This window comes from Arvicanthis niloticus, chromosome 19 (genome assembly GCF_011762505.2).
Source record: "Arvicanthis niloticus isolate mArvNil1 chromosome 19, mArvNil1.pat.X, whole genome shotgun sequence".
Classification (NCBI taxonomy): Eukaryota; Metazoa; Chordata; class Mammalia; order Rodentia; family Muridae; genus Arvicanthis; species Arvicanthis niloticus.
This window is the reverse complement of record NC_047676.1, coordinates 40,230,016-40,246,359: the sequence shown is the minus strand read 5'-3', so window position 1 is coordinate 40,246,359 and position 16,344 is coordinate 40,230,016. Positions and strand designations below refer to the sequence as shown.

General features: G+C 38.9%; 1 protein-coding gene across 2 annotated transcripts in view; it reads left to right on the top strand.

Annotated features, from left to right (window-relative positions):
* The window catches only part of Arl15 (ARF like GTPase 15), a 375,043-nt gene that overhangs the window by 124,237 nt on the left and 234,462 nt on the right, over positions 1-16,344 (top strand). For both annotated transcript variants that reach the window (XM_034523585.2, XM_076916199.1), the window contains 2 exons: positions 171-315; positions 15,554-15,613. In XM_034523585.2, coding sequence (XP_034379476.1) covers positions 171-315; positions 15,554-15,613 — 205 coding nt within the window. The remainder of the gene's footprint in view (positions 1-170; positions 316-15,553; positions 15,614-16,344) is intronic.

The window sequence follows — 16,344 nt, the reverse complement described above, 5'->3', positions numbered from 1 at the left end:
CACTCTCAGGAATGTTGATTACTTTGACAAAATGGTATGGCCCAGGTGTCGCCACCTGAAGCCCTTGCAGTCCGGCTTAAATTTGATGGGGGTACTTAGTTAACATCTTCACGTTTGTTTCACTGTTTTAACTTTTACTGATGCTTACCTCCATTTCTTTCTCTTGGCAGTGTTTTCGAGCACTTTGCTGCAAGGGACCACCGCCTGCTCGCCCTGAATATGATTTGGTTTGCATAGGTCTCACAGGCTCTGGGAAGACCAGTCTGTTGTCCAAGCTCTGCAGCGAAAGCCCGGAGAACGTTGTGTCAACCACAGGTGGGTGTTGTATTGAGTGTCTGTCCCCAGGGTAGCCAGTTTCAACCTATGCTGCTTATATGGCCTCTACTGCCCATTCAGTCCATAACCTTGTGCTTCAGTACCACGCCTATTTCAGCTTTAAATCCTCTGTCTCTTTTTCTGGAAAAAAAATATTAGCATGCAATAGCTATGTTCCACATCACCTTCTCAGTGACAGGATAAATCAAGCTCACAAAAATACTTATAAAACCTAATCCCAGAGTCTGAGAAGTTTCTAGCCTTGAGCTTCACTGAGTGCTGTCCCCCTTGCAGGTGACTCCAGCTGACTCTTGCTGGTCACGTGCATCCTCCACAGCAGTGGTGCAGTACACTGAACTTCCTCCTCTCACCCTTTGTCATACAATGACAGTTTGAGCACTATTGATCCTTTACTTTCTACCGTGTTTTATGATTTGACGTCAGTCAAAATACAGGAGTTTAAAAAATGTTTTTTTGAGATTTATTTATTTTTATTTTACATGTCATATTTTACCTGAATGTATGTCTATGCCAGACAAGGGCACAGATACCCTGGGACTGGTGTTAACAGGTATTTGTTAGTAATCATGTGGGTTCTGGGAATTGAACCCAGGTCCTCTGGAAGAACAGTTAGTGCTATTAACTGCTAAGTCCTCTTTCTTGCTCCAAATAGTGTTGCCATTTTTGTTTTTTAAATCAGGAGGTATTGTGCCCCTATGCAGAGGGGCAATACCTGTCAGTATGAAGACATTTTGGCTGTGATACTGGGTGAGGATGCTTCTGGCTTATACAATAGTTTTAGGCTCGAGATGTCAGTATGTGGTCTGTAGTTCACAAGGCATCTCCCACAGCGAGAACTCACCTAACCTAAAATGGCACCATCAGCAAAGTTGAGAATCCTGCTTCCACTTCTCCCTAATACTTCCTCTTTACTCTTTTGACAATGAGACAGAAAAGAAGAGTGTGTGTTCACCACAATAATGGCAGAGTGGCTGTCGGTGAAGAGAAGGGCCACTGAGGCAGAATTACCCATCAGAAAAAAAGCAAGGCAAAGCATTTTCTGGGGCAGATAAAAACGTAGCTCTTTCAGCCCAACTTTTGAAACCTTGCCATTAGATGCTGTTATAAGAGACCCCAGTGGTACGGACATGTAGCCCACTGATCAAAAGACATTTAAGCTCACATCCAGGATTTATTTAAAAATAAAAAAAGAAGAAGCCGTCATCAGCGCCATGTGCTGTGCAGTGGTGGGATGCATGGTAAAGTTTTCCCCATTGGGTTTGAAGCTGATGAGTAAGCCAGGTTAGTCAGCAGGGACAAGAGACTGGGGAAGAGGAAGAAAGAGAAAGCATAGTTATGAGAACTTGGAGTGTGCATCAGGGTAGGGCCTCCTAGAACTGTGTTTCTGCACGGCTCTCATGGCATTTCAGGTGGCAAGTAATAAGAGAAATACTGAGTCTGGGCAAACCTTTTATACCAAATTCAGAAATTTTAGCTTCATCTATAGTATACAGAGATCTCAGAGTTTTATAAGCAAGGAAACAACACCATTTGAGAAGGATGTGGCTGGCTTTGATTTGGGGTATAAACTGACAGGAGCCCCTGGATGATGGTGATGGTGCACTTGAGGTGCCCTTGAAGGCCTTAAGTGAGGCACTCACAGGAAAAACAGAAAGCCGAGAATGGCGAGAGCCATGTTTGAGGGAATTGGCAGGACTTGGTAATCAGTTGGCTTGGGACGCAAAAGGAAAGAGACGCCAACACTGACTCAATCCCTGGCTCAGCTTGATGGCGGATGAGGAAATCATTCACTCGGGTTTCTTAAGTAGGAAAAATGTTGGTGATCAGGACTTCACATCAGTTCAGCTCAGGTTTAGAGAAAGCTACGTTAGAGGAACATGTAGACCTTTCTACATCTTAAGAGTCAAAGATTAAAAAGATGATTGGTCTATAAAGAAATGTATGTGTGTCTATGCCTCGAGTAAAGGAGAGGGTCAGAGCAGGTGTCGTAGTAAGTACTGGGAACTCTGCAGAGGGCGAGAGGAGAATCGATGCATGGCCCCTTCCTCTGTGCAGAGCTCCTCAGCAGCCTCCTTTTCCTATAGGCAGCACTGAATTCACCCTCCTGCTCTACCTGGCTCCGTAGTCCTCCCGTCAGTGCCTATCAACAGCTTCATTCCCATGCCTGCCTCACCCGCCTGCTCTTCCTAAGCTACTAAGGGCAGACAGCACATCCTACTTGATATTCTACAAACAGAGGCACAGAGTGTGGACTTAGACGTAGACATTTATTGAACAAATAAGCAAATGATACTAAGTTTGATCTCCATGGTGTTTTTTTTACCTACCTTACTTACCCTCTGTGAGCTTCATAATATCTTCTTAAGTAAGAATTATTATTGTTTATGCTGCTTTTAAGTCACCTGAGTAAGGTACAGTGATCTGTTCATTTTAACATAGCTAGGCATGGAGGTAGGATGCCAAGTATGGTTTTTAGATGAAGTTCAGGGATACTTAAGGCCTCAGATTTCTGATGCAAGCACATGGTTGTCTCTAAATGCCTATCTTTTGAGTAACACACTGTGAAGTTATATAAACACCATTAGCATTATCTCAGGCAAAGTAGCATCCAAATTAAATGTAAGAACAACAAAAAAGTACCATTTCCCTCACCTGTCAGGCGTCATGTGACAATGTGTGCAGAAGAGCAGTGTTGAATAACAATGGGAAACTTCCCTGCAAATGGTTTCATAGTTTATTAGTAAATTGTGGTGTGTTTTAAATTTGTTTCTGTAAGATTTTTAAGTAATTTATGTTTCCGTTTTGCTGGAACTAATCATAACACTTCTGTTAGCTGATTTTCTGTTGAATTAGATAGCAAGTTGGCTGACGTTTTGGACCTCAAAATTCTTTGAGTTGCAGCTATCTTGAGCTTGGCTCAGTGCCTCTCTGGAGGCTTCTTTAGAGGTCCTTGCCATCAATAAGTTTATCCCGGGTTTGGAAGATAACATTTCCAATGGTTCACACTTGATTGCGTAGTAAATGCCAGGTCCTATGTAAGATACTGTGGTTTGTGTTGTGCTCTGTGATGTGGGTTGTCCTGGTCAGTATAGGTATGTGGTTTTTAGCCTGAGAGATCAAAAATGGCTTCCTAGTGATCATTATATGAAAAAGTACTTCACAAGATGGTTAGGATCCTAAGCCATGATGAATGGGGCAAGGATATGTGGGATCTAAATAAAATAAATGATTCCGAGAAAAGTCTGTCTTACTGGTCAAGGTCCATGGTACAGCAGTGTAGGAGGTGTTGGTGTCAGGCCTAGAGAATGGAGAGATCTGTTGAGACACCTATAAAATAAAGAGATGAGTCAACAGAGACAATAAATCTCTGGATGGTGAGTTAGGAGCACATGAAATTAGTATTGTGAAAATGGCATTTATATTGGCTGGTGGAAAAATAAATTTTTAAAAAAGATTTAATTTTATGTAGGTGAGTACACCATTGCTCTCTTCAGACACACCAGAAGAGGGCATCGGATCTCATTACAGATGGTTGTGAGCCACCATGTGGTTGCTGGGAATTGAACTCAGGACCTCTGGAAGAGCAGTCACTGCTCTTAGCCATTGAGCCATCTTTCCAGCTCGAAAAAGAAAATTTAATTATGACTCAAGTTTACAGGAAAGTAGTAAAAAGAAGTAGAGAAACCAGATCAGGAAGTTTTAAAGGAAAAGAAAAATGAGAAGGGTGCTTGGGACATCCTTTTTTTTTTTTTTTTTTTTTTTTTTTGTATTGGTGGGACATCTAGCAGTGTTTCAGATGCCGAAGTAAAAGGTTCGAAAAAATTTAGAATGGCGGGTACAGACTTGAGATGCTACTAAAATGTGGGTTTGAATGAGGTTGTCTAGAAACACCAGAGAGCAGAGGGGCGCTAAGCACCAACTGTACATCATTCATCTATTATGTACTTATTGAGTGTTTTATTGTGTCTGCCACTGAGCCAGGCTGTAGCACAGCATCCGTTAATAAGTCAGACAAACATCCCCACCCTTGAGAGCTTATATTCCTGCATCTGTGGTTGTTAAGGAATCTTAATCCAAGCAATTCTATATAATATGATGTAAGTCAGGTACAGCCAAGAAAAAAAAACAAAAAACAAAAAACAAAACAGTCCAGTCAAAAATCTTAAAAAAAAAAAAGGGGGCCCTTGGTTATAGTAGCAATATGCTAAATAATGATACTTGTAGAACAGTTTCAGTAGATTATTAGGCTAGAAACCACCTAGAGAAATGAGGAAGTAGTACATAAAAAGTGTCAATGAGTCATACAAACTCCAATCATTACTTCTTGGTTCCTCATAAGATTATATATAAACCACTTTTTTTCAGGACACATAAAAAAGAACGTGCTATGGACATTTGTTTCGATAAGAACAGTGAGCACTCTAGTAGATGTATGTAGGAATGGTCATCTGAGAGGGAACGAAAGTCTGAAGGGGTTCAAGGGAGGATAGAAAGAACACCTCTAACACCTCTACCTCCAGACTGCTGGGATTAAAGGTGTGTGCCACCACAGGCAGGCCCCAGTGCCAGACTTTATAAGCTTCAGAACAAAGAGTAGTGTGGAGAACAATGAAGTCTGTTGCATACTGATGAAGGGATCATTTTACCTGAGAGAACTGAGTGCTTATGCACCTAACAGTAGGTCTTCAAAGTACACAAGACAAAAAATAGTAGACAAACTCAGAGTTAAAATGAGAAATATCTCTTCCACCAATTGAACGTTATAGGCTGGCAGTCAGTCTAGAGATGGTAGACTTGAGCAGTGCTGTCCACCAACATAACCCAGTTAACTTTTACAGATCATCCTACCCAACCACAGAAGACAGCCATGTCTCCCAAGTGCCTTGGAACATGTACTAACTTAAATTATCATCTACTATAATACTTAAAGCAAATATCAGTTAGTTTTTATGGACTCCTAAGCTAAATATATTTTCAAATTTTAACAGGCATATCCAATCCAGCCTTTAAACATTGTCATCTGCAAAATTCTTGCCAGTGGAGTTGATTGAGGATGTCCTCCCACACACATCTCATATCACACACACACACACACACACACATCTTACAGTGTTTTGAGTAAGTTTGGGCTGTATGTGCTCCCCAGACTATGGGTTGGACAGGCCCATCATTTTCTTGTGGTTGAACTAGAAATCATTAACAAGAACGTTTTTAGGATGGTTTCCAAATATATTTGAAAACTAAATTGTTTCTAGCTAACCTATTAATTGATAACTCACAAGAGAAAATCTAACCCACTTGTACCAAATGACAAGTTTTCAGAATTTGTGATATGTCTCTTAAAAGTGGTACTTCAGGGGAAGTATGTAGGGCTAAGCACTGGGCTTGGGGCTGGTGAGATGGCTCAGTGGTTAAGAGCACTGACTGCTCTTCCAGAAATCGTGAGTTCAAATCCAACCACCCACGTGATGCCTTACAATCATCCATAGCTCCAGTTCCAGGAGAGCTAACACCTTCTTCTAGCCCCAGGGCACATGTGGTACATAGACAGACATACAAGTAAAACTCACAAACACATAAAGAAATCTTAAAAGAAAAAGATAAGAGAAGAAAGAAAAGAAGGGCCTCGGATCAATGGACTGAGCTTCGAAGAGAAACTAAAACAAAATAATAGATTAAACTCTAAATAGAAAAGAAATAATGAAGATCAAAGTTTAAAAGCCACTTAAGCTAATTAGTAATAGAAAGGATTAATGAAACCAAGACACTTGATTATATATTTTGAAAAAAATAAATACAATTGATATGACTTAGCTACAGTTATCAGGAAAAAATTTTAAAAAGAGATAAAATTGGCTCCGGTCTGGGCCTGGGCACGGGCACTGAGCAGATCTTGGGTGGCAGCTCTGCCCCCAATCTCTAAGAACCCAGAGGAAGAGGGGATCCCAGGTGCTCTAACTCGGGCAGTATCCTGTCTGAGCTTGAGCACTGATGATGATAGAGGACTTCAAGAAGGACAGAAATAACACTCTCAAAGAATTTGAGGAGAACACAGGTAAACAGGTAGAAACCCTTAAAGTGGAAACACAAAAATCCCTTAAAGACTTACAAGAGAACACAACCAAACAGGTGAAGGAATTGAACAAAACCATCCAGGACATAAAAATGGAAGTAGAAACAATCAAGAAATCACAAAGGGAGACTACCCTGGAGATAGAAAACCTAAGAAAGAAATCAGGTGTCATTGACACAAGCATCACCAACAGAATACAAGAGATAGAAGAGAAAATCTCAGGTGCAGAAGATATCATAGAAAATATTAACACAACTGTTAAAGAAAATGCAAAATGCAAAAAGTTCTTAACACAAAACATCCAGGAAATTCAGGACACAATGAGAAGAACAAACCTAAGAATAATAAGTATAGATGAGAGTGAAGATTCCCAACTTAAAGGGCCAATAAATATCTTCAACAAAATTATAGAAGAAAACTTCTCTAAAGAAAGAGATGCCCATAAACATACAAGAAGCCTATAGAATGCCAAATAGACTAGACCAGACAAGAAATACCTCCCATCACATAATAATCAAAACACCAAGTGCACAAAACAAAGAATATTAAATGCAGTAAGGGAGAAAGGCCAAGTAACATATAAACCAAAACTATCAGAATTACACCAGACTTCTCACCAGAGACTATAAAAGCTAGAAGATGCTGAACAGATGTCATACAGACCCTAAGAGAACACAAATGCCAGCCCTGGCTACTATACCCAGCAAAACTCTCAATTACCATAGATGGAGAAACCAAGATATTCCACAACAAAACCAAATTTACACAATATCTTTCCACAAACCCAGCATTACAAAGGATAATAGCAGGAAAGCTCCAATACAAGGAGGGAAATTATACCCTAGAAAGAGCAAGAAAGTAACCCTCTTCCAACAAATCCAAAAGAAGATAGCCACACAAAGATAACTTCACTTCTAATAACAAAAATAACAGGAGACAACAATCACTGTTCTTTAATATCTCTTAACATCAATGGACTCAATTCCCCAATTAAAAGACATCGGCTAATGGACTGGATACATAAACGGGACCCAGCATTTTACTGCATACAGGAAACCCACCTCAGTACAAAGACAGACTTTACCTTAGAGTAAAAGGCTGGAAAACAATTTTTCAAGCAAATGGTCCTAAGAAACAAGCTGGAGTAGCCATTCTAAAATCTCCAGCCTGAGAACACAAAAGGAGGGACTCATGGCTCCACCTGTATAGGTAGTTGAGGGAGGCCTTGCCAGGCATCAGTGGAAGTGGACAGCCTAGGTACCTGAAAGTTTGTATTCCCTAGTGTTGGGGAATTTCAAGAGCAGGGAGGCAGGAATGAGAGGATGGTGGGAGCACACCCTCATAGTAATTGGAGGGGGGTTAGGGGTTAGGCATCAGTGGATGTGGAGGGCCTTGGTGCCTGAAAGATTGGATTCCCTAGTGTTGAGGAATTTGAGATCAGGGAGGTGAAAATGGGAGGATGGTGGGAGCACACCTTCATAGAAATGCCCAGAGTTATATAGATTAGACATGATAGAGGCAGGCAGCCAGAAGACTAGATTCCAGAATTCAAACAAACAGTTATCTTAATACTAAAATTTGTTTTGAGAATTGTATATTGCAGGATACATAGCCTTGGTGTATCTACTCATCAGGCAAGCTGAGCACACCTGCTGGAACCTCTGATGTCCTGGAATTCCAGCCAGATGCAGTGAAGACACAGTGTCAGAGGCTTATCAATTTATTCTTTCCCCCAACCCCTCTTCTCATATCTCAACACCCATAATCAGCTTGAAGAAGTTAATGAAGAGTCAGCACCCCTATTCCCTGGGCTTGGGAACTGAGGTGGTTAATATTGGGCTGTCTTTCTAGGGAAAAGTAGTGGTTTTGGTGGAACAGGGAGGATTAGCTAGGATTTATTGCATAGCCATAACTTACTGGTAAAAATATGTATAATTGTTATTAAGATGAAGTTATAATTTTTTAAATGGTACACAATTTACTTTGATTTCAAATGTAAGGTTTTCATTGGTACGAGCTTCTTATAAATATAAAAATGACATGAATATTGTTACTATCATAGGCATTGCGCCTGTATAACACATTTAGGAATACAAGGCTTAGACCCAGTCCTTCTTTAACATTTTTAACTTATTTGAGATGGTTAGATTGTGTGTGAGTTAAGGGCTTATAGCAAATTCATGGCTTTGAGTCTATTGTTAGGGAGCTTTCTATATTTTATTTAGAAATAGCTGAGAGGAGTTAACAGACAACAGCCCAGATAGCCTTACATGGATAGTTGGTTTTCAAAACATCAGAAATCCACAGAATTGACATTACAAACATTTCTGTATTAATTCATTTTGATTAGATCATTTTGATTATCATTGCTCCTGATAGCTTCCTGTCTTGGTTTCCAAGAAGAAATTGAGCATCTTTGGAGTTATTCCAATTGTGGTGAGACAGACACTAGGCAAGAATTGCCTCTTTCCATCTACAGACAAAATATTGTCCAGAAAAGGACACACTTGCAGAATAGTCGACTGATTATATCTGCCAAGACAGAGTAATCAGCCCTTAATAATTCTGCATCACTAGGTCTGTCAGATGATCCTGGGCCAAAAGGCTGAAGATTAGATGCTCCAACATTCTGTAGTATAGGGACTGCCCAGGTGTCCAGCGGTCTCTACAAATTGGTTATGTTTTAGAAGCTATGCTTTGTGCTTCCCATAATCTCAGTTAACTCAGTCATTCTGGATTTCTGATGGGGTTGAAAACTTATAGTCTCATAGCCAATCCTTGCTATTTACTTTGAGAGAAAACATTTGAGAGGATGGTTTTCAGCTGACATTCATTCCAAAGCCAAGAAAAAAAAAAGCCAGGTTCAGAACTAAGCCTTTTATTTAGGAGAGATGACAGAGATTCTGCTTAGTCAACAAAATGATGGACTGGGTATTAGGTCTATCTTGCACCTTACTGACATAAATTAGTATAGTTATGCTCTAACTGTATTTTGAGAGAAAAGTTTTATTTAAGAGGAAGGGTGATATGTAGGAGGAGCTAAGGTGGGAGGAGCACAGAGAGGAGGAATAAGGAGAGGAGGAGCTAGGTGATGAGAAAGAAAGAGAGAGGGGGCCAGACATGGAGGCGGATATTCACATGTCTCCGCCAGTTAAAGATAGTTGATATATCTAGATTGGGTATTAGGTTACACTTCTGATTGATATTGAGCATTACCAAACTTACAAAGCCTTTGGTTGACCTTAAAAAAAATTGTATAAAAGCAAAAAGGAGAAGGGGGTGTGGGATAGGGGTTTTCTAGGGAGGGGAAATGGGGAAAGGGGATGGCATCTGAAATGTAAATAAAATATCCAATAAAAAAAAGAGATAAAATTGCCAATACCTTGCAAATGACAGAATAACATTTAACACACGAGATTTAACTATTAACATCAGCTTTCTGCCAATGAGTTTGAGCATTAGGATGAAGTGCACATTTCTTTGAAATGACAAACCCCCCAGTTATACTCAGGATGTAGAGAATCCTGATAGGTCCTTGCCTCCTGAAGAAATTGAAATTATAGTTTAAAAAACCTCTAAGTTGGCATCATTTATGGATCTTGCTAAACATTTTTAGGGTGGGCGGAGTGTTGGCAAAGAGGAAAAATGTTAGTTTCCTACATTTTCTAGAAATTTAAAGAGGAGCTAAAACTGAACATTTCCTTTCTATGACTAGCATTAATCTAATACTAAAATCAGATAATCCAACAGTATACACTACAATGGCAGATTAGTAGTAGGTTATAACTAAGTCTCCTTTATACTCGGGATGTAGAGCTGGGTTTACATGAAAACTTCAGTCTCAAGAAAGGCTCAGTAGTCATGTGTTTGCCTAGCATGTACAAAACCCCAGGTTCAATCCCCAGCACCATCAAAGAGGAAGGAAACTTAGTTTTCAATATCTTTAATTTAAAAAATAGGAAATCACTGATGAGATTTTAGATATCCAACATTGATTTCTGATGAAAAATTCTCAACATAGTAAGAAATAGAATTTGTCATAAATAACTAATATAAAAGAAGCTATATGTTTAAGGCAATTCCTTGAAATATTGTTTGTAAGTAAAACTTTAAGGCAATGTAAGTGCCCTAAAACAAGGGAACTTGTTAAATAAAATTTAGAACTTTAATTGAAATGGTTTAGATTGGAATATATATTGTCTTCTGTTGAAGAAATTGAAAGAATTAAATTTATATTCATGTTTAAAAATTAAATTATATAAACATGCATTTGAATGTAAACTGGGACAGAACATATGATGATGATGATGTACTTTGTTGATGTGGTATGGGGAAATTTTATTGTTCTAAATTATTTCTCTGTTTTATAACATTTTGAAAATATAAATCAAATTAAGGTGAAACAATTAAGAAGGGGGTCTTTGTTAAGCCTGGGTTTCTTAGGAATTGATAGCAATCCTTAAGAAGGGCAGGTCCACCCAGTTTCAGCAAAGCAAGCATGCCTGCTTCTTTTCCAGGAAGAAAGGGAATCCAAATTTTATTGGATCGTTAACTTCAGCAATCTTTCAGCTTTGACATAATTTTAAAAAGATACTTAAATTGTCAAAACTCAACAGGCCAAGAAATCCTCCAGAGAGCAGGACCTGTTGGCAGAGAGGAAGCTGGGAGGCTTCTCCTGAGGTCTAAGACAAGAGCGAGTGCTCTCTGAGGGAGCACCTTGCATCCGGAGCTATTAGGAACTTGTTGATAAGAACAGTTATTAAACTGTAGATTATTTACTTTGCCTTTTGTTTTTGAACCAAAAGAATGGAATCTAAATGCTTGGAATAATGTGTCCATAGAGCTCAAGAACTACGGAGAGAAAATTGAATTGAATTGAATTGAATTGAATTGAATTGAATTGAATTGAATTGAAAAGATGTTGAAAATCTCTCTCAGGAGATCTGTACATTTATATTTCTGCTCTTGAAAAATTGTCAGTGGACAAAGGTCATGACAATCTGAAAAGAAAGACAGAAAAAGGTCCCAAGAAGTTGAGGGAAGTGTTGAAATAACTTCAGTATTCGCTGCACATGGGCTAACCAGAGAAGCAAGCTAAATAGTAAATCTTGGTATCTGCCAAAGGATTGCACTTTACCAATGCCAGTCGATTCAATTTCCTTTTATGATGTTGAAATCCTATTGAGAAGAATTTTGCTGGTTTTTTGTCCAAACATCACAAAACTGTCATGGCATAAATAATGCTTTTGGTCCTGGTTGGGACCACCAGATCTCTGGAATGCCTTCCCTTCAGCCCTTCAGTTCTTTAGAGGGATCCAGGAATTCCAGAAGCACCATCAAGTATGCAAGTGCGTTTGTGCAGGCTTGGGGGAGGGAGAGACACAGACCTGGGGTGTAGGCCCAAGTAAAACATTTATGTGTTACACATGATGGATAAAATTAGACTGACCTTCCTTTCCAGACTAAGTTTGTTACAATTCCAGGAATGCTTTCCCTTTGCAAAACTTTCAAATCCATCTCCCCCTGTATTACAGGTTTTGTTAGATTTAAGGATTGCAAAACATTGACTGAGAGGCTATGCAAACAATTATTTCCCCAGAGAGTTAGCAAGTCATATATTTATTAAAATTTGTGGGGTTAAATCTTAGGGGAGGTTTCAGTCTTAGTAATGTAGCTTAGATTGGCCAGGAAAAAATGAGCCGGTAACTCAGGTTTCGGCCATCCTGCTATTTGAATGGTGCCCAGGGAGACCTACCCTCGAAGTCTCCAGCCAAATTCTAGAGGCCATTAGGAATTGACTCAGCTGTTACTATTACTTCCTTCTTCTTGTTTATTATAAATAATGGGATTCTAATTTTAGAGGAAATCGTAAGGAGCCACTCTGCTTGTTTATAGCTGGGAACTCAAAGCCAAATCCATATGAAAATATGACCACGAGTTTGAACGCTCTGAAGGAGTGTCTTGTCACATTAGCACAGACACACAGAGGGACAGTCCGAGGGCTCAAGATCTGAAGAAGCAGGAGGTGTTCATGCTATCTGGGCCCAGTCAGTTGGTAGCTACCTCTTTCTTCCCCGAGTTCCAGGTCTTATTAAATAATGTCTAGCAAGAAGGTTTTTCTAAACTCAACGCTATTATTTTCGTTCCAGTAATAAGTAAAACAGCAATGTTGTGTAGACCTGAAAAGAAAATTAATTTGGCTTGCTCATGTCAAATTATTTATAGACACAAAGGAAAATAAATGTGTGGGCTTATTAGTCACACGTGCTGCCCAGTCAGAGCCAACCGCTTTAGCTCAACAGGAAGCAACATTAGTGTGAAGCCACCTGCTTACTGGTGCGTGCAGGAGTCGCCGCAACGCTGCAGGACTCTGGTGACAAGACCTGGGTTCAAGTATTCTATATAGCATTTAGCTTTGTTTTCTTCTTGGGAGAGTGTAGTGATGGTACCATTGAGGTTTGCCACAACAGGTAAAAAAAAATCTTTAGCAACGTTGGAATGTGAAAGAACATGCATTTAAAAAAACAAAACAAAACAAAAAAAATTAAACAACAAAACATATCAGAAAGAACCTCTCTGCTAAAATCAAGCAGCTAGTAATGGGTAGAACCAATATTTGAGCCCAGACTTCTTACTCTGTAGCCTGTGCTTTTATTTCTTAAATCCTTGGAGAGAAGTTTTTGATAATTTGACTTAAAAAAAAAAAAAAAAAAAACTCTACTAAATATTAACTCTTCACCTCTTCTAGCCCACTGTAAACAGAAATATCATATAGTGTGGTTTTTCTTCTCTCCTTGGTTGGACTTATGTGAACTGAAAATGTTATTTAATCCCTTTAGTTTTGTTTAGTCTATGTAGATCATCCAAAATAGAGAAACATTGTTTCTCTTACATAAAAAGTGCATTTCTTTCTATCTTTTTTTTTTTTTTCACTGATGATCTAGATTTTTTTTTTTCCCAGCAACAATTATTATAGCTGCTGCTGATACGGAGACTGCAGTCAGAGAGGTCATAAATACATTTGTAGTATAAATCTAGCTACACATGTTCATTTTGAGGAGAAAACATGAACATTTCACGGAAACATTTATATGCCTATAAATAAAATTCCTCGGTTACTTTAGTCACAAAAAACCATTGATGTTTTCGTAGCTAATTTATCATGGAGGATCTGCAAAGAGCTAAAGGCAGTAACAAGTCACATTACCTGCCTATTGGATTAATACACTTCTAAAGTTGTGTTTCGCCTATAGCTGTGGCCATTTCTGGAAGGCTTTTATTTCTCTGTTGAGTCCCTGCCTGTTGTCAGCTTTTAAGAAACAAAGCCAATTAAACATTACCGCTGTGCTCCATAACTTTCTTTTGGAAAGTTGGGACCTGCCCTGCTTCTCTGGAAAATCCATTCTTGAGAGTTGTCGTGAACATAACCACTAATAGACTGTTTAGCATCTGCAGAGGCCTTTTGTTTCCAGGATTTCACAACCATGGCCGTTTAATCCACAGAATATCCATGTGAGGTAGGTAGATATATTCAAGCATCCAAATCTCCTGCAGGGGAATTTTGGTACCTGTAGGAGTATTGTGATTGGCACAGACTGTCCCTGATTTCCCAGAGGCCAGACACCTGGAGAGGCTTTGCTTCAGGCCTGGGTATACACCAGCATTTCAGCACAGAGGTCTCTCTCTCTCTCTCTCTCTCTCTCTCTCTCTCTCTCTCTCCCTCCCTCCCTCCCTCCCTCCCTCCCTCCCTCCCTCCCTCATTCCCTCTCTCTCTCTCCCTCTCTCCCTCCCTCCCCAACAACCTCCTCTCTCCCCCCACCTCCTCCCTCATTTTGCCCCTCTCTTTTCTGTTTTATAAGTATCCAGTGTCTTTCTGCACCATGCACCATAGGCCTGTAATAGACCCAGTACCTATATCTTGTCATCCTATGACAAGGCTGTGGAGTAGATTCTGTTATTTGTTTGACAAGCACGAAAGCTAAGGCTACTGGGCTGCCCACAGTAAAAGAACTGTAGTGAGTCTAGTTCTGTCTGATTCCAAATCAGTTCTTCAAATGCTGCCTTTAAAATAGAGTCTAATGTATAGCGTATCAGATTGCTGGAAGAACGTGGAGAGAAGGCATGCAACAGATAGGCCAGGCTAAAAGGGTGCATCCTGTTTACAAGGCAGAGCCATGCCATGCAATCTCTCTCACCCACAGAATGCTTAGGAGAACTCGTCTCTCTTACCACTGCCAATGATAACATCACAAATGAAAAGTACTTGGATGTTCTTCTTCTTTACTGATAATTATGTTGAAAAATGACTATTTCCTTGTAATAGCACATGTGAAAACCGTTACTGAAAAATTAGCTTTAAAAAATTAGTAGGAGTTTTAATTTCAAAAAAAAAAAAAGAAGAAAAGAACACAAGTACATGGAAAAGATACTCAGTTGAAATACAAGAGTCTGTTGCAGGTTTTCAGGTCTCTAATTCTTTCTCAAGTCATGGCTGGTCCAATACCTTGTGAGTCCTTTCAGAAATATCCAGTGTGTGTCTTTCTACATGTGTGCGCATAATTCTTTGTCTTCAGTATGAATAGTTAAGTCCTAAGTATACTGTTAAAGCGGAACTGTATTCTGTGAGCATTGTCAGTGTTTTATGACATTCTTTAAATGATTATTTATTTTACTTTTTAAAGAAAAAGTATAGTTGTATATTATTGTGTCCTTAAATGAAATACTGGTGAGTACAAGAAAATTATAAGATAGTTTCCACTAAGTGTTTTAATTACTAGTTCCTGGGCTATATTTGAGACAAAAGTGTAATATATTAAGAATTAGATCCATAGATCCCAGTAGATTTGATTTTTTTTTGAAATTTCTCAGTTTTTCCCGCTTTGATAAAATAAATTACATAGCTCTTTCATGCTAAAAAGCAGGTAATATTTTGAGGGGAAGGGAATAGTGTTCTATTCAGTGATGTTTCAGAGCAGTGGAAGATAATGTGAGGCTGTTTTGTCTTGGAAGTGGTATGTGTCTGGTTTAAATATAACCTATGGAGAGCAAGCTTTAGTTTTCTCTAAACACAAGCTCTGACCATCATATGTGTCTCAATGTAAAAGTTGAGTTGCTAATTCTTTTCTTTCTGTTTTCTAATTTTAGGTTTTAGTATAAAGGCAGTGCCATTCCAGAACGCCGTTTTGAATGTAAAAGAACTTGGAGGTATAACTTTTACAATCCTCTCTACGTCTGCTCTTGACTTTACAAGTTGCGATTTGTGTATTACATGTAATTAAAATGTGATAATATATTCTAGACGAATGATTATCTCCTTCTCTTAATATATTTTGTAGTAATACTTTCTTTCCTTTACATGTATATTAGCAGTTATTCTAGAGCTATAAGTAATATAAACTTTGCTTTCTTATGTGTGAATCAAAGGACTAACACTAAGAGCAGCTGGTATGCTTTATCATTGACTTTTTATTTGCTAATTATTCTAAAAGGAAGCCTATGAAAAGAATCTTAAAAGGTTAAATTAAAAAATAAGCGACATAGGGCAAAGAAATACATTTAAGTGTAAATTTATACTGCAGGTCCGATTGTATCCAGTCTTTTTAGAATCTATTTGTTCCGATAATAAATCTTTGCCAATGGGTTCTTTGCTGGCTAGGCACATTTATTGGATAGGCTGTACCCCACAGCATCCATCAGTCAGTCTTTCATTTCACTCTCTGTCTGGCATTTTTTTGTTTTTCAGTTGTGTTTTATGTCAGTCGGGGTCTTAACCCATGCAAATAGATTAACAAAGAAATCGGTCAATTCAGTGAACCTACTAAATTCTCTTGTGGCCCCAGAAAATGCTAAGCGCCAGAGTTCAGTATAATATCGGCAAGCTTAGTGACTTAGAAGAACATTCTCTTCTGTCTTCTTAATCATCTGTGATGGTGACC